At 43.1% G+C, this 20106-nt stretch overlaps 1 protein-coding gene across 1 annotated transcript; it reads right to left on the bottom strand.

Moving 5' to 3' along the window:
• Positions 1-570: 570 nt before the first annotated feature.
• On the bottom strand, positions 571-2010 carry LOC111376108. Its single transcript, XM_022999037.1, has one exon. It carries the CDS (start codon positions 2008-2010, stop codon positions 571-573), a length of 1440 nt encoding a protein of 479 aa, XP_022854805.1.
• Between the last annotated feature and the right edge of the window lie 18096 nt (positions 2011-20106).

The raw sequence follows: 20106 nt of genomic DNA, 5'->3' as shown, positions 1-20106 counted from the left end.
TGGATTTATTTTTATGAAATGTTTTTCAATGTTATTTCTTTAAAGTTTTGAATAACGCAGAATGCAAGAACAAGTTATGTTTTCTTCAAATAAATTACATTTTGTTGTTTTGAAAAATGATTCAGTGTTTTTGGTTTAAAGTATTTGAAGTATTGTTATTTAAATTATTATCCGAAGATGTAAGCTTCCGCTAAAATGTATACACTTGTTACTAAACCACCGATTAATCTAAGTAAAGTAAGTAGCATTCCGGTCCACTAGGGGTCGGGGCATTACAGTATGTGCCAAAGTCTATGATAAATGATGTCTTCTCCTAATCGGACTCTACCATTGAGATTTGATTGTACCTGAAAAATGCATCTAGAAAGCTGAGCCTTTCATGACCCGATGTAGCACCCACCAGGTGATATATCCCGGGAAGTGGGTATGAGTCTTTTGGGCATACCTTGTTCAAGCCAGTATAATCTACACACATGCCCCACTTTCTGTTTGACTTCTTCACAAGTACAATGTTTGCCAACCACTCGGGGTACTGCACTTCTCGAATAAAACCTGCCTGTAGCAATTTTTCTACCTCTGCTTTGGCTGTGGCTTGCCTCTCAGGGGCAAAATTTCTTTTTTCTGCTTCATTGGCTTAGCCCCTAGTTGGACACCGAGGTGATGTTGCGCGATGATTGGGCTAATCCCTGGGATGTCTTCTAGGCCCCAAGTGAAAACGTCCAAGTTACTGGCTAGACATTTTGTTAATTTTTCCTTCTCTTCGAATTCTAGACCTGTTCCAACACTAAACCCCCGCCCCTCGGCTATAAAGATTTTTTCAGTCATATGAAGCGGCTCAATTCGTCCCCTTGGGAGTTCCACATCCAGCACCATGATTGGTGGTGAGCCTTTAGCCTGTATACTATCTACATAGCATTTCCTTGATTCATGCTGGTCCCCTCGCACGCACCCGACTCCTCTGCTAGTTGGGAACTTCATAACTTGATGGTAGGTTGATGGGACAGCACCAGCTGCATTTAGCAATGGCCAGCCATAGATGGCATTGTAGGCTATGGGGGTCTTGATAACCAAGAAGTTAGTCACAATCACCACTGTCGCTAGATATGTGCCTTGCGTAACTGGAAGCTCCACAGTTCCTTTCGATATCACTATTGCTTCTCCAAAGCCTTGTAGAGGGGTAGTCACCATCTTCAACTTCTCGGGGAAAATCTTTAGACCCAAGAAGGCATCCCAGGTGAGGACGTTCGCCGCACTTTCCCCATCAACTAGGACCCTCTTCACGTTAAAATCTGCCATATCGCCTACTATCACTAACGCGTCATCATGGGGATGCGTTATATCGATCAAGTCTTCTTCATCGAAAGTAATGCTCTGGTTGAACCTTACTTTTTTTTGGATTGAGCAGACCCCCACAAAACGCGCATAGCTCTTTCTAGCAAAATTTGAGTCGCTGCCCAATGCTACACCCCCAATGATCATGTTTATCACTCCTACCCTTGCCGGGGATAGATCCTCGAGCCTTTGCTTGCCCCTATCATTTTTTACATACTTAGCCAATAGCCCCCGCCTTAGTAAGCGCTCAATTTCCTCATTCAACTGCAGACATTCTTCAATATCATGTCCGTGATCTTTATGAAAATGGAAGTACTTACTTTGATTTCTCTTGCTAGAGGGAGTCAGCATCGATTTAGGCCATTTGAGCTCTTTCATGTACTGTATTTCCATCAATAACTTTGTACGTGGGATGTTCAAAGGGGTGGGTACTTGTACCTCCTCTCCCTTCTGCTTGATCGGCCGGTCATGGGTATAACCCTTGTTCATGTGTTCATTTTTCGGCTTATTCTTATCAGCGTGCCTCCGCTCATCATTTGTCTTTCGCTTATGAGCTTCCGTCTCCCATCCATCCCTGAGATTTTTAGTTACCTTCTCCGCTTTCTCCGCATCGACGTACTTGTCTCCCTTCTTCAACAGGTCATGCATCGACTCCGGGGTATTCTTGGAGAGTGACATCTTAAATGCCTGATTTCACGTTCTATTCATCAAGGCAGTAACCACTACGGACATTTGCAAGTCCTTTATGCTAAGAGTCACCCGGCTAAACCTAGCCAAGTATTCCTGCAATGACTCGTCCTTCTCCTATACGACATGCATCAACCCAATGGCTGTCTTCCTCTTCCTCTTGCTGCTTAAGAAGTAAGCCACAAAGCTCCTGGAGAGCTCATCAAATGTCTTGATAGACCACGGGGCCAAGGTTGTTACCCAGTCCCTGGCCTCCCTCCTGAGTATGGGGGGAAGGACCGGCACATCACTGCGTCCGGGGTCGCGTAAAATCTCATCAGATCTACAAAGGTCTGCAGGTGGTCAAGCGGATTCGTGACTCCGTCATATGCTTCTATCATGGGTTGTTTTAAGCCTTTAGGTAAGGGGACCGCCATGATCTTAGGGTCAAATGGATCTTCCTCCAAAACCATCTGCCTCCGCTTATCTTTCCTCTTGGACAGTGCATCATTTATCTTCTGGGCCATGATTTCTTTCATCTTTTTCCCAGGTCCACCATGGCCTGCGGGGGTTGCTAAGCTACGACCACCGAAGCCCCCGAATCTCCCGTCGCCTACTGAACGATGGGTGGGACTACAACGGATGGCGCTTGAGAAGCTGCTGGTTTGTCACTTCTGTCAGGCTCAATGGGGGGACTGCGGCTCTCTGTGACTGGTTTTGTAAGAGCACCATCATTGTTGCCAACTGAGTCTCCAAAGTGCTGAATTAACTCTGTGTCATATATTGCGGGGGCGGCGGTGGTTTGTGACCCCTTGCAACTGACATCGACTCCGTCTCCACCGTATTCCCAACCAACCAAGTATCACTCTTTGTTCGTCTTCTCGACATAGCTTTTTAGTTCAAATGTTTCCCACAGACGGCGCCAATGAAATGGTTAAGAAAAGAACCTCCGTGCCCTCCTGGCGGTGTGGGGTGCTTCCGCCGTTTGGATGACCAATTGTTATTTGAAAAAGTGAGGTCGGGGCTTTCTTCCCCGTTGTACCTCCGGCGTGAGAATTAGTATCTAATTGTGGAGAATTAGGAAACGAAAAAGGAGATATTCAAATAACCAAAGTTTTTCCAAGATCTTTATCTATTTCACCTTTTGGAGTATTTATAGGCGATTGCAGTCATGTGAAGGCCGGGCGGATATGGTGCCACGTGTCCCACGTAACCTCTTCCACTGCTCCCATGTTCTTAGTGGGTAACCTCCGCCCGTTCAACTACTAGTCGTGTTCTTAACAACCGTGTGATCTCTACCCAAATTGTGTTTTTTGGCCAAGTGTTGTATTGGCCGCGTAGTGGTGATGAGCCCCATGGCGGTCGACATCCCGGCATAGGTATAGCACGCCCAGGGGTTCGACATCTGGCGTAGGCACAGAGCGCCTAGGGGGTCGATGTCCCGGCATGGGTGTGAAGTGCCCATGAGGGTTGACGCCCGACATGGGTGTAGAGCGCCTAGGGGGTTGACATCTTAGCATGGGTGTTGTATGCCCACGGGTGGTGTGGGTTGGCAACAGAACCCATATCTTGTTAGTTGTTGTTGGTAATTAGCGATGTCCAATATCAGCCGAGATGCTCAAATGGAGGTGAAAAAGTTGCTAAGCTTGTATTGGAAATCATCAAGACTCGATTTTTGAGAAGGGCATTTTTGAGACTTTAATGACATTTCCTTAAAACAACTACAAGAGGGTATATGGCACTTTTTTGGCTTAATCTATAGGACTTTTGGGGGGGGGGGAGGAGGCTTTAAATCGAGAGAGAGTAAGATGAAAACAAGCAATAATAAAAGTGAAGACAAAATCTCCATTATACTCCGAAAATCCCCCTAAGGATGGTTCCAAGTGATTTTTTTTTTAATTTCCCTTTATTCCAACTAATTTCCAATGTATCTCTAAATCCTTATGTAGTTGTCTTTACATGGTAGGCTAATTTGTAGCATGTTTGAATGATTGATGCAACTTGAATTTAGTTCAATTAATTTTAACTTTAGCATTTTAATTCTAGTCAATCCATTTTCATTATGTTATGATTTAATTGACTTCATTTACATCTGTTTCATCAATAGATGAATGTTTAGTGATTTGTGTGATTTTCGAGAGGTTATTCAGATCCAATAACAATCACCTTAAATTTTTGTTAGAGATAAAGATATACTCACAATTTTCGGTGAACCGTTTAACAATTCTTACCGCCTTAACGTGATTGGTTACGTTGAACGTAGAGATATAATAGGTCAATCACACAATATGTGCTAATTTGAGATCGAGAGAGTTAGCTAAATTAGGAAAATTGAGTTGATTATTTGAAATTGGTCGGACACTAAAATGCTTATTGTGATATTAATTGGGCATCGATTAATGAAATAATGAATCCCAGCACTTCGATTGTTGACCTAACAAATTAGACCCTCCATGTGGCCAACCGATAGCTACTCCACATATTCCTCCCTACGCACAATCAACGCACTGTCAGATGCACACGGCCGGAACCAGCGGAGGTGGTGGCGGCCGCATACACTCCTACGGTCAAGTTAGCCTCAAGCAATCAGAACAATAACAAGGTTGTGCAAAATCGTGGGGAGGAAAATATATATTTGCTTGTTATGGAAAGCTATGTTGTAAGAGTTTCATTACCTCTGTCTCTTGTTAAACCTTGGGTATTTATAGATGAGAGAACCATTGAATGTGGGACACGTGTATGCATCTGGCGGTGTGAGGTCTCTACTCATGGGCGTCAATCAGCCGCATCTATAGAGTGGACGGGTAATTACTTCTCCCGAGTTTAATCGATATAAAGTTGATACGTCACATCAACTAGGCTCATGGAGATGCTAAATCAATTAAACCTTAGGGGCAGAAAGGATCCTGACATATATCACTTTTTGAAATTGGCGACGGATCCTGGCAGAGGTCCTCGGAGTGCACCTCAGTTTGAGGGGCGAGGACGCTTCGATCGATTCAGCAGAATTGTCTATGCCTCATAGTGCGTTAGCAAATCAATAATATTGGTGGTGAAGTCACTTGGAAACCACTTCGGATGGGTGCTTAACACCTCGTGACTCTCTGAAGTGGTTTGGATAGGAGGGTAACAGTGGTCCCCCAAGTTTAGGCATTAATATTTATATCATGGGTGGACTTGTTTTCCCAATCGAGTATGTCTGCCTCAGACATGAACCTTGGTTTGTAAGAGCTTGCGGGTTGGTTTTTCATTTTTACCGAAGAGATGTAGGTCGGGAAATATTTTTGATAGATGCGATAAAGCTTTATCATTGACTAAGGAAGGAACTTATCTGTAACCGATGTGCTGCCCTATAGGACAATGCAATGGGAGGCAACCAAAGCTTTGTAAAGCTTAGGAGAAAACGTAGCTACCTAGGCGATGACCCACATGGGACTCTGCATCAGGTGCGTCTAAACTTTGTAAAGTTTAGTGAGGAGCTCATCTACCACCGGTGCGCTGCCCCACAGGGACGACACGTTGGGAGATGGCTAAAGCTTTGTAAAGCTTAGGAGGAAATGCAGCTACCGAGGCGATGATCCATAGGAGATTTCGCGTTAGGTGCGTCTAAGCTTTTTAAAGCTTAGTGAGGAGCTCATCTACCACCGGTACACTGACCCACAGGGGATGACATGTTGGGAGATGACTAAAGCTTTGTAAAGGTTAGGAGGGAACGCAGCTACCGAGGCGATAACCCACAGGGGACTCCGCGTCAGGTGCATCTAAACTTTGTAAACCTGAGTGAAGAGCTCATTTGCCACTGGTGCGCTGACCCACAGGGGACGACGCATTGGGAGATGGCTGAAGCTTTATAAAGCTTAGGAAGGAATGTAGCTACCGAGGCGATGACCCATAGGGGACTCCGCGTCAGGTGTGTCTAAGCTTTGTAAAGCTGAGTGAAGAGCTCGATCTAATGCGGACATCTCTGACATTAAATGATTTGACAGCTATCGCTTATTTCCAAGGTGACAGTTGGGTGTGATGCCTATTCCCAGAAAAGGCTGTTGCGGCTACTTATTGTTGACGGCTGATGGTGATCGAGGCAACGCGTTTCGCGTGAGCGTAAAGGTCATAGCTAGATCTTAGGCGTAGATCAAATCTGACGTTTCATTTCAACGACCTAAATTGATGATGCGACGGACGATCTAGATTGATTGCATTTGAATTCAACGGCGGAGATTAGCTGGGATGCTCTATTAAAGGCGGACTTGAGCATTTTTTGAGCTTTTCACTTTTGCGAAATCAAAAACCCCATTTGCTCTCAAAATCTTTGCATTTTTCAACATTATTCAAGCACTTTCCGATGAGAAATCCCAATTTTCGACGACTTACGTTGTTTCTTGACCATTTTCGGCTGTGGGACCCTCCATTTCGAAAGTTTCAATAAGTATTTGAAACTTTTCATTTCTGAAAATGGCTTCTGAGGGTAGTGGTAGCTCGGGGAGGGGGTTGGAATGAGGATGGACGGGCCCATTTTTGCGACCTCCTCTCAAATAGCCGAAGCGATTATTGGGGGGAAGAACATATGGAAGAGACCAGATAGCCCAGTAGACACATCTATGCATTAGGGGGTGTCGGATTACCCCTCTAAGCTAAAGGGTGCCGACCTGGAAAGACTTAGAGCTGAATATAGGATCCCAAATAGTGTAGATCTGATCCTACCTGAACCTGATGAGCGGGCCTGCTACCCTAGGCTAGGGTGCATGGCAATCAGCGAGGTGATCCTTAGGCCTGGCCTTAGGCTCCCAATCCACCATTTCTTCCATATGGTACTTAGGTCATACGGCTTAGCTCTTACCCAATTGAACCCGAACTCCTGGAGCTAAATGGTGGGCTCTTAGATGTTGTGGAAGGAGGCATCGCCTGGGGTAGAGATGCCTTTTTCTGTATTCCAAACCCTCTACATCCCCAAGGTAGCGACTGAGGAGGATAAGATCATGGGCTGGTACTACTTGACCTCATGGGGTTCCCACACTCCATTCGTGTTTGATCTGTCGAGCTCCATTAAGGAGTGGAAGAGCTTGTGGTGCTTGGCTGTCGGGAGATGGGACACAATGGAGGGGGACCCCCTGGTGCCTCTTACGATCCCCACGAAGTATTCAACACTTCGTGAGTACTGTGGCTTTATGTTTCTTGTTTATTCTTCTTCAGTTCAGTTCTTAACTACTCTGTTTGTTTTTTAAGGCACTCTTCCTTGGTGTGAGATCATACCATCTGCCTCCAAAGAGGAGATCATACCACTAGCTGATCAGAAAAAATATCCACTTCGTGACGCACGACTTGATGGCTTCTCAAGGTAAATGTCCCGAAGCGAATATCTTTCAGCACTTTCCAAACTGTTTACACTTGTACTAAAGTACTTATTCCCTTGCAGATAACTTTAACAAGAAGCTGTCTTTGAGGCCAGACTTCAACACCATCCAAAAGATGATGGCAGAGGAGAGAGCCCTGAAGACCTCCTCCTCTGCGTACAAAAAGCAGATGGAGGATCTGGTGGATGCCAGCAAAAGGCTCCAGCCTCCGACCGAGGAGGAGGTGGCGGAGGACCCAGATGCAAACCTGCTGCGGAAGGACAAAAAGCCTGCTGTTCCCTCGAAGCACCCAACTGTGGCAAGGCCGCCTCTGGCTCTGAGACAGACTACAATTCCTACCGGGGCGGTCATCTCGGAGAAGACGCCTGCGCCATTAGAGGCTTCTCTTGCCCTGACCACATCGCCAGTAGCTGCTGTGCCCATTGCCCAAGTGTCAGGATCGCCAAAGAGAAAAAGGGTCTATCTCTCGAAGGAGGTAGACTTCTTGGGCACCAATTCAGAGGAGCTAGTGAAAGAAGTGTTGGAGGCTCTTTCTCCAGAGACGACTGAAGTGACGGTGGTCCACAATAAGTATTGGACTGAGTAATAGAGAGACCACACCACCTCCTGCACTATCGAGGACTTGGTTGTAGCCAACAGTGCTTGTGTGGCCCGGGCCTTAAGCACAAGCGTCCAACTTGAGGGTTTGGTGAAAGACCTCAACGCTAAGAGGGAGGACCTCGCCAAGAGCCTTGAGGAGGTGATGCAATATGGTGACGTAGTGAGGGAGGCCCGTGCCAAGGTCGAGGAGGAAGAGAGAGGCAAGAAAGAGGCTGAGGCCCAGTTGGCAACTGCTAAGGGGGACATAGAGCAGTTGAAGAATGAGCTATATGAATTGGAGTGCCAGGTGGTTGCTATTACCCGAGTTAATCATGCAAACGAGCACCACCGGCTCGCCACGGAGGCTCTGGAGGCCTCTAATAAAGAAAAGGCGGAGCTAAGGCAGAGGGCGGATGCCCAAGCTGAGGAGATCGCCTCTCTGAAGGAAGAGCTGAAGTCGACAGGGGAGGTGGCTGTACAGAACTTCATCGACCACTTCGAAGAGCACCTCTTGTACGACTACTTTGTAAACTTCTGGGCTTCCTATAGGGTCCAAGGATTATTGGATTGGCTGAAAGAGGTCCATCCTACTCTGGACATATCCTCGTTAGAGGCAGAGTTCGATGGGCCTACTGGAGGTCGGCCTGATAGGTTCGTCGAAGATGCTCCAAAGGCCCTTGGGACAGGCGAGACGGAGGCTGGGATGGAAGATGCCCCCGTAGAATAGAGTTAATCTTTATAATGGCCTTGGCCTCTTTTGTAATCCAACTTCAAATGAATGAAGTGAAATTTTTGTCAAGTATTGTTACTTCTGCTGTTTTCATTGTGTTGAGCCGTTTACACTTAAGTAATGAATGATAATCACTTAAGTAAACATGAAGCGCCATTTACCAATAATCTGTTAATAACAAAAGATCAGACTAATTAACATATTAAAGAGCTGAGGTAACAATTTACTAACCGATGTGACAAAGAACTGAAGTATCATTACTTAGAAAAGTTACATCACCCTTCATTAAGGCATTTTCAACACTTAGTAAGATAGAGAAGTTACAAATGAGATCGAATCATGACACATTTATTAGACAACATTGAGATCGGATCGGAACACAAGTTCATCATTGATAGTACTTCCTCGAGTATTCCATGTTCCATTGATGAGGCAGTGCTTTCCCTGCCATGTCTTCAATTTCAAAAGTACCAGGTCGAGATTCCCTGTGGATGCGGTAGTGACCCTCCTAGTTCGGTCCCAACACTCCGGACCCAGTTGGCTTTGATGATTGGAAGACCCTTCTAAGGACGAGGTCCCCTAGGCGAAGAGTCCGATTTCTGACCTTGGAGTTATAATAGTGGGTCATCTTTCTATGATACTTTGTCAAGTTCACTTGGGAGGTATCCCTCCTTTCTTCAAGGAGGTGGGGTTCGCTCATTCGAGCCTCGTCATTACTGATCTCATTGAAGTGTGTTCGACGGTGCGATGGGACTTCTACCTCGACCGGGCTCATGGCCTCGACTCCATAGGTCATTGAGAAGGGTGTCTCCCCTATTGCAGTTCGACTAGTTGTTCTGATGGGCCAGAGGACGTGGGGAAGCTCATCGACCCAAGCCCCCTTCGAGGTGTCAAACTTCATTTTCAGGGTATGCTTGATTGTTTTGTTTACTGTCTCAACTTTCCCATTTGGGTGATGAGGCGTTGAGAAATCCTTCTTTATGCCCAGTTCGTCGCATAAGTCTCGCATTTTCTTATTGTCGAACTGTCTCCCGTTGTTAGATACTTAGGACTGGGGAATGCTGAACCTACAAGGGATGTTCCTCTAGACGAATTTTGTAGTATTCGCCTCGGTGATCTTGGCAAGAGGTTCAGTTTCGACCCACCTGGTAAAATAGTCGATGGCGACAATGGCAAAAGTCGCGCTTCCTCTTCCTTTTGGGAGTGGACCAATGAAGTCGATACCCCATTTGGCGAATGGTCAAGGGCTGGTCACTACGGAGAGGCTCTGAGAAGGTTGCCTTTGAATATTTGAGAAGCGCTGACACTTGTCATATTTCTGGACAAACTGGCAAGCATCCCTTTTCAAGGTCGGCCAAAAGTAGTCTTGTCGAAGTACATTGTGTGCCAGAGTCGTTCCTCCGGAGTGATTTCCACAGATTCCCTCATGGATTTCCCTGAGTATATACATGGCCTCTTCGCCTCCTACACATCGGAGAAGTGGCGAGGCGAAGCCTTTTTTGTAGAGGACATCTTCTTGTAGGACGAAGTGTGCAACCCTTCTTCTTAACTTCCTTGACTCGCTTCTAGAAGCTGGTAGTGATTGGTTCTTAAGATAGGCGATGATGGGTTGCATCCATGATGGGGTACCTTCTATCCATATCACCTCTGGAAATGGAGGGCTCCGATAAGTGTTCATTGGGGACAAACTTTAGTAGCTCTGAATCCTTGCTGCTGGCCAATTTTAACAGGGCATCTGCATTAATATTCTCTAAGCGTGGGACTTGAATCAGCTCAAACCTTTCAAAATAAGGAACTAGGTCCAGAACCAATTTCAAGTGTGCAACCATGTATCTTTGGCCGCGAAGTTTCCATTAACCTAATTCACTACAAGCTGAGAATCGTTGCTTGCTAGGAGCTTTCTGACCTGCATTTTCTTTGCCAGTTTAAAGCCTGCTAGAAGGGCCTCATATTCAGCAGCGTTGTTCGAGGCTTTGAAGTTGAACCTTACTGCGCAATTTAGCTTGTGGCCTTCGGGGCTTTCCAAGATGATCCCTGCCCTGGAGCCAGCCTCTCCTGAGGATCCATATATGAACAGTTTCCACATTGGGGGTTCGGTTGGTTTCATTGTCGCCTCCATTTCTGGGGCTTTATCAAACTCAGCCACAAAATCTACAAGGGCCTGGCCCTTGATGGCATGTCGAGGTCAAAACAGTATGTCGAACTCACTAAACTCGATCGCCCATTTTAACAAGCGTCTTGATGCATCTGTTCTCTGCAACACTTGCTTCAATGGGAAGTTGGTGAAAACTTCAATTGAGTGGGTCTGGAAGTATGGCCACAGTTTCCTTAAGGTTGTGATGAGAGCGAGTGTCAATTTCTTCATGTCTGGGTAGCGTGCTTCAGCTGGGAGGAGTGCTTTGCTGACATAGTATATTGGTAACTGGTGCTCATTTTCTTCTCTGACCAGGACAGCGCTGACCGTCTCGTCTGAAATCGCCAAGTACAGTAGTAGTGGCTCTTCTGGTTGAGGTTTTGACAACAGGGATGCCTCTCCTAAGTGCTTCTTCGGTGCTTGGAAGGCTTCTTCGCACTCAAAAGTTCATTACAACTTATTTCCTTGCTTCAGCACATTGAAAAAGGGTAAGCTCTTATCTGTAGTTCTGGAGATGAAGCGACTGAGTGCAGCTACCCGACCATTGAGGCTTTGGACCTCCTTTGGTTTCTGAGGTGACCTCATTTAAAGCAAGGCCATTATCTTCACTGGGTTTGCTTCGATTCTTCTTTGGTTTACAATATATCCCAAAAACTAACCCGAAGCCACTCCAAAGGTGCACTTGAGGGGATTCAACTTCATTTTATATTTTCTAAGTATCTGAAAGGTTTAGTCGAGGTGACTTATGTGTTCGTTGGCTTGGAGGCTTTTGACTAGCGTGTCGTCCATGCAGACCAACATGGTTTTGCCAATAAGTTCGGAAAACGTCATGTTGACCAGCCTCTGATATGTAGCTCCAGCATTTTTCAATTGGAAGGGTATGAATTTGTAGTAGTACAGTCCTCTGTCTGTGATGAATGATGTAGCCTCCTCATCAGGTCGGAACATGGGTATTTGGTTATACCCTGAGTATGCATCCATGAAGCTCAAAAGTTCATGTCAGGCAGTGGAATCCACAAGTTGGTCTATCCTTGGAAGTGGGAAGCTGTCTTTAGGGCATGCCTTATTTAAATTTGTGAAGTCTACGCACACCCTCCACTTTTCCCTGGGCTTCTTCACCAGGACCGGGTTGGATTTCCACTTCGGATAGATGGCTTCTCTGATGAAACCGCTGAGGCTAAGTTTGTGTACTTCGTCTTTCAGCGCCTCATACCGTTCTGGGTTGAGGGCACGTCTTTTTTGCCTATGTGGGGCGCAGAAGGAGTTGATGTTAAGATGATGGCAACTGTTCCTTGGATCTATTCCCACCATGTCTTCATGCTTCCAAGCGAAGACATCCAAGTTCCTTTTTAGGAAGCTCACCATTTCTTCTTTTGCTTCAGGGGATAGTGCGTTTCCTATTCGCAAGACCTGACTGGGGTCCTCTGGGTTGGCGAAAAAGCTTTTAAGTTCTTCCATTGGGGTTGCATTTGGCTCGGAGTCAATTATCCAGGGATCTAATTCATCAAGAGGGTGCCCTTCTTTAGGGGCCTCTTCCTAGTCAACGTCTTCCTCCTGTTTGGAGGTATACCTTTGTTCAGGGGCGTCGAGCATTTCCACGTCCAAATTGAGTTCACTGGCAACTTCAGTTATGATCACGTTAACAGTTCGGGGCTCCGATTTTTGCAGAGAGTTTAAGTAACATGCCCTGGAGCCCATCTGGTCGTATCGTACCATAGCAATCCCATGTTCAGTTGGGAATAGTGGATGGAAGTGACAGCCCAAAGAACTTTCAAGGCGGGTCTGCCTAATACTCCATGGTAGGCCGATCTGTGGTCTACCACCAAGAATTCCATGAAGTGTTGGGCCACTAGAGGAGCTGAACCCATCTCGACGGGCAGAGTAATCTGCTCTCGTGGGATGATGATATCTCCAGTAAATTCGAATAGTCGATCGGTCATGGAGATCAACCCATGTTCAATTTGCATCTTGTCGAAGGTGGAGCCGAATAGTATATTCACCGAACTATCATTGTCGACGAGCATGCGTTTGAGCCCGTTTCTTGCCACTACGACTCTCACAACCAATGCGTTACAATGGGGGTGGTGAACTCCTTGTGCATCTTCCTGAGAGAAGGTGATTGGGGCCATCTTATTGGCCTCTTGGGACTCGTTAACAATGTAAGTGAGCATTGGTGGGTCCTTTGCTTCCCTTGTGTAATTCCTTTGAGCTTTCCTGGTGTTGCCACCGATGTGAGGTCCCCTAATGATCGTGTTGATCTCTCTGATGATTTGGCCTCCAGAAAATGGGGCCTAATCTCTCTGTTTGGACTCTCCTCGATCCCTTGATTTTCTTCTCCGGGGTGACTGCTCTCTGTGCCTTCTCTCTTCCCTGTTCGGGAAGGCGGATCTGTGAGGATATTCGATCCTCCTGGAGGGATGTGGGTCATTCCGATTCGAGCGTCGAGGAGCGTCTCTGTACTCGTTGGTGTCATGCCCATAGAGTTGGTGGAAAGTGCAAAACCTTGCTCCTTCCAAGGGCCTGTTTGACCACTTCTTCTTCTTCTTTTTATTACTATCAGTTCCTCCAGACAGCCCTGCTTCGCTAAGAAAATTCTTGTATGCTGATATCGGCACTATATTTAATGTGGCAGAAGCCAGTGCCTGTTCGAAAATGAGAGCTATTGTATGCCCTGCTTGGGTCTATTGCTGAGTGACAAGGTGTGTTGCGGGTCCTCGACCTACCTACCTCTGAGGCGGAGGGAGTCCTCGCGCGGCACGATTTCGGTGATCAATCATCTCTTCATTGACGATCTTCACTCTCATCATTTCTACCAGTTCTTCATAAGTGATGGGATTTTTGCTGCGCACATCCCTCCAGAACAAAGATTTCATGTTGAGGCCGTCTTTTAAAGTTGAAAGGGCTTCTCTGTCAGTGACCTGCTCACAATACGTGATTTCGTCTATAAACCTGACGAGATAGTTTTTCAGCTTCTCTCCAGGGGCCTGCCTCATATCTTGCAGGCGTTGCACCGAGGCCTCTCCTTCTCTGCGTGAGAGGTACTGGTTCAAGATTGCTTTCTTCAAATCCGGCCAACTCCTAATGCTCAGGGGATGAAGTCTGTTGTACTACTCTTCAGCAACTCCGCCCAAGGTTAAGTGGAAAACTCTGCACTCCAAAGCAGGTGAGGTTCTCCTGAGGCTCATCTGTGTCATGTACTTGGTGAGGTACTTCTCCAGGTCCCACTTTTCTTCATTCTTGGGGATCTTAGAGGGCATGAAATTCGGAGGCATTGGGAAGCTTTAGATTTCCCTTGAGAAATGGAGGTTATCATCATCATCGTCAATTTCATAAGATCGACAAGGCCAATCTGACCCTTCATCATCTTGAATGTTCTGGGGAGGTGGAGGTGCTTCTTCTCTGCTGCCCCAATCAACTAAGTCCCTTCTCTCCTTCCTATTTCTAGGAGGAGAAGGTGCTTGATCTTGCTCCTGTTCTTGCCGACCTGATCTTCGCACTGAGCGGACCCTATTACTAGGGTCTTGCCCTATTCGATCGAAGACTCTTACTAAACTTTGTGCTTCATATTCTTGAGGAAAATTGTCCCCCAATTGTGGTTCTACTAGCTAGCTCCCTTGCACATAGGATGTGGCTTCTGGGCCCACTTCTCTTTCGAGGGGGCATTCTCTGTGCTGGCTCATATGGATCGGGAACGAGACGCGGGTGCTTCCTGAGCTGGGTAAGATCCTTGGGGCATTTGAGAGCCCCAGTGACCTTGGGCTTGCATGAGGAGTTCATGCATCGCCATATTCCGAGCTGCGATGTCTCTCATGTCCGCAACTATTTGAGTCATTCCTTCAGTGAGCATGGTTGTTCTTTCACCTCAACGACGCCGGAGACGGGGTCTTTGGTGAGTGACATTGTTACAGAGCACCTCTTCTTCAGAGGCCTCTCTCATAGGATTGTCTTCTTCATGTCTGGAACTCATCTTATCTCCTTTTTCAAGGGTGATGAGAACTTGGATTATAACTCGACTTTGCTCTTTTTCAATAACGTGTCCTTTTCAAGGTAAGTCGCTAGTTTTTCGGTGGAGAATGCAGAACTTTGGACAGGAAGTTTCCCACAGACGGCGTCAATTTGTTAACCTCGCAAATTGGACCCTCCACGTGGCCAACCGATAGCTACTCTAGGTATTCCTCCCTGCGCACAGTCAACGCGCGATCAGATGCACATGGCTGGATCCAGCAGGGGTGGTGGCGGCCGCATACACTCCGACGGTCAAGTTAGCCTCAGGTGATCGGAACAATACCAAGGTTGTGCAAAATAGTGGGGAGGAGAATATATATTTGCTTATTATGGAAAGCTATGTTGTAAGAGTTTCATTACCTCTGCCTCTTGTCAAACCTTAGGTATTTATAGATGAGGAGAACTGTTGGATGTGGGAAACGTGTATGCATCTGGCGGTGTGAGACGTCTGCTCATAGGCGTCAATCAGCCACGTCTATAGAGTGGGTTGGTAATTACTTCTCCCGAGTTGAGTTGACATAAAATTGATATGTCACATCAATTAGGCTCATGGAGACGTCAAATCAATTAAACCTTAGGGGCAGAAAGGATCCTGACATAGATCTCTTTCTGAAATTGGTTGCAGATCCTGGCAGAAGTCCTTGGAGTGCGCTTCGGCTTCAGGGGCGAGGACGCTTCAGTCGATTCAACAGAATTGTCTGTGCCTCACAGTGCGTTAGCAGATCGACAACATTGGTGGTGAAGTCACTTCAGAACCACTTCGAATGGGTGCTGCACACCTCGTAATAGGCAGAGGTAGACTCTCCGAAGTGGTTCGGATAGGGGCGTAACATCGATCATCTCAAGTTTCCCTCCAACTTGAGCTTTGCTTGTTTTAATTGCTTTTGTTACAATTTAGTTTAAATTCTTATTCAAAATCAATCAATCTATATGTGTTACTCACAGTTTTATCAAACTAAAATTAATCCATTTAAGAACAAGTAGATCAATCCTATTGGGTATGACATCCATTATTACTATATTAATTCAATCGATTTTGTTACATTTATATCATGGTTGACAATTTTATATACACTCTTTGACATGAAACACAATTTAATCATTGATTTTAATAAAATTTATTCAAATCAATGGCCTCGATTTTATGGATGGCAGAAAAATCCGTCAAACCCGATACGGGTAATAAGGGCCTCATCTTGTGCCTGTCCCGTCCTGTTTAATTTTATTATTTTTTTTTGTAAGAATTCAATACTTTAAATAAAAAACTCTATGAAATTTCATTAATTTTAATAAAAGATTGCAACTAAGGTTATCTAAAAAATATGATAAACAATAAAAATCTTAGTTTACTAAATATATTCGAATAATTTAACTTCTAAAAATAAATAAATTAATTGAAAAGTTTAACAACTATATTATTTTCTCATTTTCATGAATAAGGACAATAAAATAAATTATAAAAAACTAAAAAAAAATAATAAATGAGTACTTAAATGGGACAAGAGTCCTGTCCTGCCTTAAACAGGTAATGGGGGCAGGGGAACCTTTGCTATCTCTACTCGAATTTGACATCTCAGAGGGAACCAAACTAGATGTACACTTGTGTACTTGTGTTATGGCTTCATAGTGTGCATATTTTATAAATTTCTAGAAAAATCCACAAGATCCAAATAAGCCTTTAAAGACTGGGGTACTAATATTCAAATGGGATTGTCTAGTGTTGCTAAAAGTTGCTAAAAGCTAATGCAATCACGTGAAATGTATGGTGAAGTTCGGATAAAAATTTAGGTCAAATTAAGTTCTTGTTTAAGCCCTATTATCTAAAAATTCTTTTTTTTTTTTTTTAATTCATTTTTAATTGCACATTCTTTCAATAGAACAATTTTGCATATAAATTCAATTTTTTCGTACTTTTCAACCACACATGTTTTGAAAAATCACTATTATAAAACTGATCTTAAAAAAGGGCCTAAAACAAACCCCAAATGTATGGTAAAAATGAAATTTGATCAAATTCAACCCACTTTTAAACCCCCATACCCCCCCCCCCCACCCCCACCCCCCCAAAAAAAAAGGCTTTACCTAAAAAGCACCAAGTATTATAAAGACCAGTACCTAACCTTCACTATACCCTACCTTTGGATATTGAAAACTGACAAAAATAGAACTAATAATAATTGGTCTTACATTTAAAGTCTTAATTTCTAGCAGACTTTAATTGTAGCACTATGATAAGTGTGAATATCTACGTATGAACCTTGACGGCTTAACGACTCTTTTGTTGGTGTTTTGGGATGGATTTTTATTGATTTTTGTTTCTTTAGGATGAAACCCAAGCTTTAGATACATTGATGTTAAAGATGTCCAAAAAGAGGAAAAAAAAAAAAAAAGTGCTCGTTTTTGGAGGAATGGAGTGTGGAGTGAAGAGTTTATCTTCTGAGGTCAAATGTGATATCTACTTTCAAAGTTTGCCATTACAGTTCTTAAAAAGCTTTATTTTAGTTAAAAACCAACCAACATATCAATTTTTCTTATTGAGTTGAAGTTAGGTTCACTTCACTTCGATAATGAGTAACACAATTCTCGTGAAAACCGACGTCCCATTTACATACTTTATTACCTGTTTGACATGTACTCTTGTGAATTTGAAAGTAACACACTACTTATTGTCGTGCAGTGATGTTGAGTGCCATTTGTGTTTAATTTTCTTTATTTAGTGAACCACAGAATCAAACTACATACATATACAGACAAAGTTAGAGTTAAACAGTCGAAGTTTTAATGAAAAAAGTTTATTTTTTTATTTTTAATTAATCTACCTCTAATTCCAAAAGGACATTTCTTGTACAAACCTGGCGCATATACGGATCACCTTGACTTAATCTGCAGCCTTAGATATATCCATACATAGATAAGTTCAAATTAAAATGATGGAAATAAAGAAATGAGCGAGTCGAAGAGGACAGTGAGCTGATCCAGATTCAGTGCCAGAAAGGATATAGACAGCAAAACCCTAGATTAATTACATGTCAACAAACCACTGAGGGAGTCCACATTTCTATATGTACGTGATACCTCCATTGTTGAGTACGTGTCAGATCAGAATTATCCCCTTCCTTCCCCTCTTTCTTTATACTCTATTAGTATACATATCTTTTTCTCAGTATGTGCAGCGGAACGTAAAAGATAGATAGGGCAAGAGTAGAAGTACGACTAGGGTCTCACACAAGAATAGTAGACTAATTGGAATGGCCCTCTTATATGAGGCCATAGTTTTGTGTTCTAAAGCCTTCCAATGCGCTGCCATGCAGCCTGCAGGCATAATGCATTGAAAGAGAAGCATCTCGTGCGTGTAAATATATATTATATTTATGCGATGGCATGTTTTGGAAATATTTATAAATAGTTTAAATTATGAGTGAATAAAAATGAATGATAGATAAATGAGTAGTACAAATGTTATATTCGAAATGTGCGATAGTTCACATACATGAGAACCCAAGTTTATTTTTTAATTGATTTATATTATGTCCTTATTTAGCTACTGTTTATAATTGATCAAATCAATTTCTATCTTCATATTCCGTAAGATCCACAAGTATTATCACTTATAATTCATAACTCACTCCTATCTATATATAATTTAACTCGTTGATAAACAACTCCAAAACTTGCCTAAATTACACCCAAATCACCCCATTTATACTCAAGGAGAGACTTTGTCCTTGTTTGGCCGTTTATAATTTTTTTATATCAATCAAATCACTTTTTATTCACCTATTTCATGAAAAGTACTACTGGCTTATTAGATCTGGACATCGAGTGGATCAGTTTGAACATTTCAATAGTCAAAACTAAGAGTATTTTGTGAAATGGAAGTATTCAGATCCATGTAACTAAGAGAACCGAACACGAACCCAAATCATTGATTCCATTTTTACACCCTTTTTTAAGAGAAATGTGAGCTAACAATACAATTATCTTCCTAATATCTATCAAAAATAGAAGAAATAAAATATGTACCGAATATACATTTCAAAAACTTTTTAATGTAATGCAAACATACTAACAAATAACATAATGGCATCCAATTGCAATTGAGGCTTTGCATGCGGCGTCTGGAGAAGGATTTGATATGTTGGCAACTCAATTAGTTGTACTTCTAAAGTCCACTTCTTCCCCACATGACTTCCCCACACTACGAGTGAAAGAGAAAATGTAAAGACTTCCATTAAAGCAGTAGCTACGAACGAAGTTTGGTATCATATTTGTTCAAATTCTTAGGTGACCATCTGGAGTTTGGATGAATTCACTATGAAAGTTCCTTCACGAGTGTGTCCCAAGTCTCCTTAGTCACTTACATGTAGAGATCAAGCAAAATTGTTTAGAAGTTACAAAAGAAAGCATTTAAAGCTTTAGAATTTCAACTAGGATTATCAAAATCTGTAGTGTCCCACTCTTCAATCTTTTTTTGCTCTCTTTTTCTTTTTCGAGTACAATTAATCCATAAAAATAGAGTGTCAAGATTTTTCTTTAAGGGATTGGACAGAAACCTGCATCTTGATTTTTCAATAGGCATAATTAGCCATGTCTAGTACATGAGGTTTACAAGCTGCTCCGTCCATATCTAAGTTTTTCTTAGATCACACTTTTAAAAATGTATACTCGATTTGATACCAAGTGAAAAGTTCTAAAACCTGGAACTTGTAAATAGAAGTTTTAATGTTTTTGACTGGCACGAGCAGATTAATGGTGCATTCGCGATTGCAGTTTAACAAATACAAAAATTAACTAGCAACATTGAATATGAACACCAGATATAACATGATAAAAATCAAAAGAAAACATCCATAGGCCCCATGAAACCATCTTCAATAATTTGTTAAAAAATATAATAGTATCCTTGTAATTTCACAAAATTAACAAAATAACAATTAAAAGACCTAAGAACAACCCTCTTTTATTTCTTCTTCTTTTAACTTGTTAATGAAGTGAAATCAAACTCCCCAATCTTGACTTTATCACCACTTCCTTGTTGTACTCGATCATAACCACTACTTGAATTAAGAATCATAATTTTTATCTTCACGCCAACTAACTCGATCAAAAGATGATATTGTAAATTAAGCACCAATTAGTTTTTATATTCTCCAAAGGCTTGAAGAAGACGATGACTTTAAATTTTTCAATGTAGCATGATGTCCGTCTATTTTTACGAAGCTGGCCGCATTTTTTCAATTATAAACAGGAATGAAAAATATCTTTGAAAGCTTAGTTCATTTCTTGATTTTCTAGCATTACTTATAGAT

This window comes from Olea europaea, unplaced genomic scaffold, assembly GCF_002742605.1.
Source record: "Olea europaea var. sylvestris unplaced genomic scaffold, O_europaea_v1 scaffold1450, whole genome shotgun sequence".
In the NCBI taxonomy this organism is placed as follows: domain Eukaryota; kingdom Viridiplantae; phylum Streptophyta; class Magnoliopsida; order Lamiales; family Oleaceae; genus Olea; species Olea europaea.
This window is presented reverse-complemented; position numbering and strand designations above follow the sequence as displayed.

Coding starts and splice junctions, on each gene's coding strand:
- LOC111376108 (XM_022999037.1), bottom strand. CDS start 2,010: ATGTCACTCTCCAAGAATACCCCGGAGTCGATGCATGACCTGTTGAAG.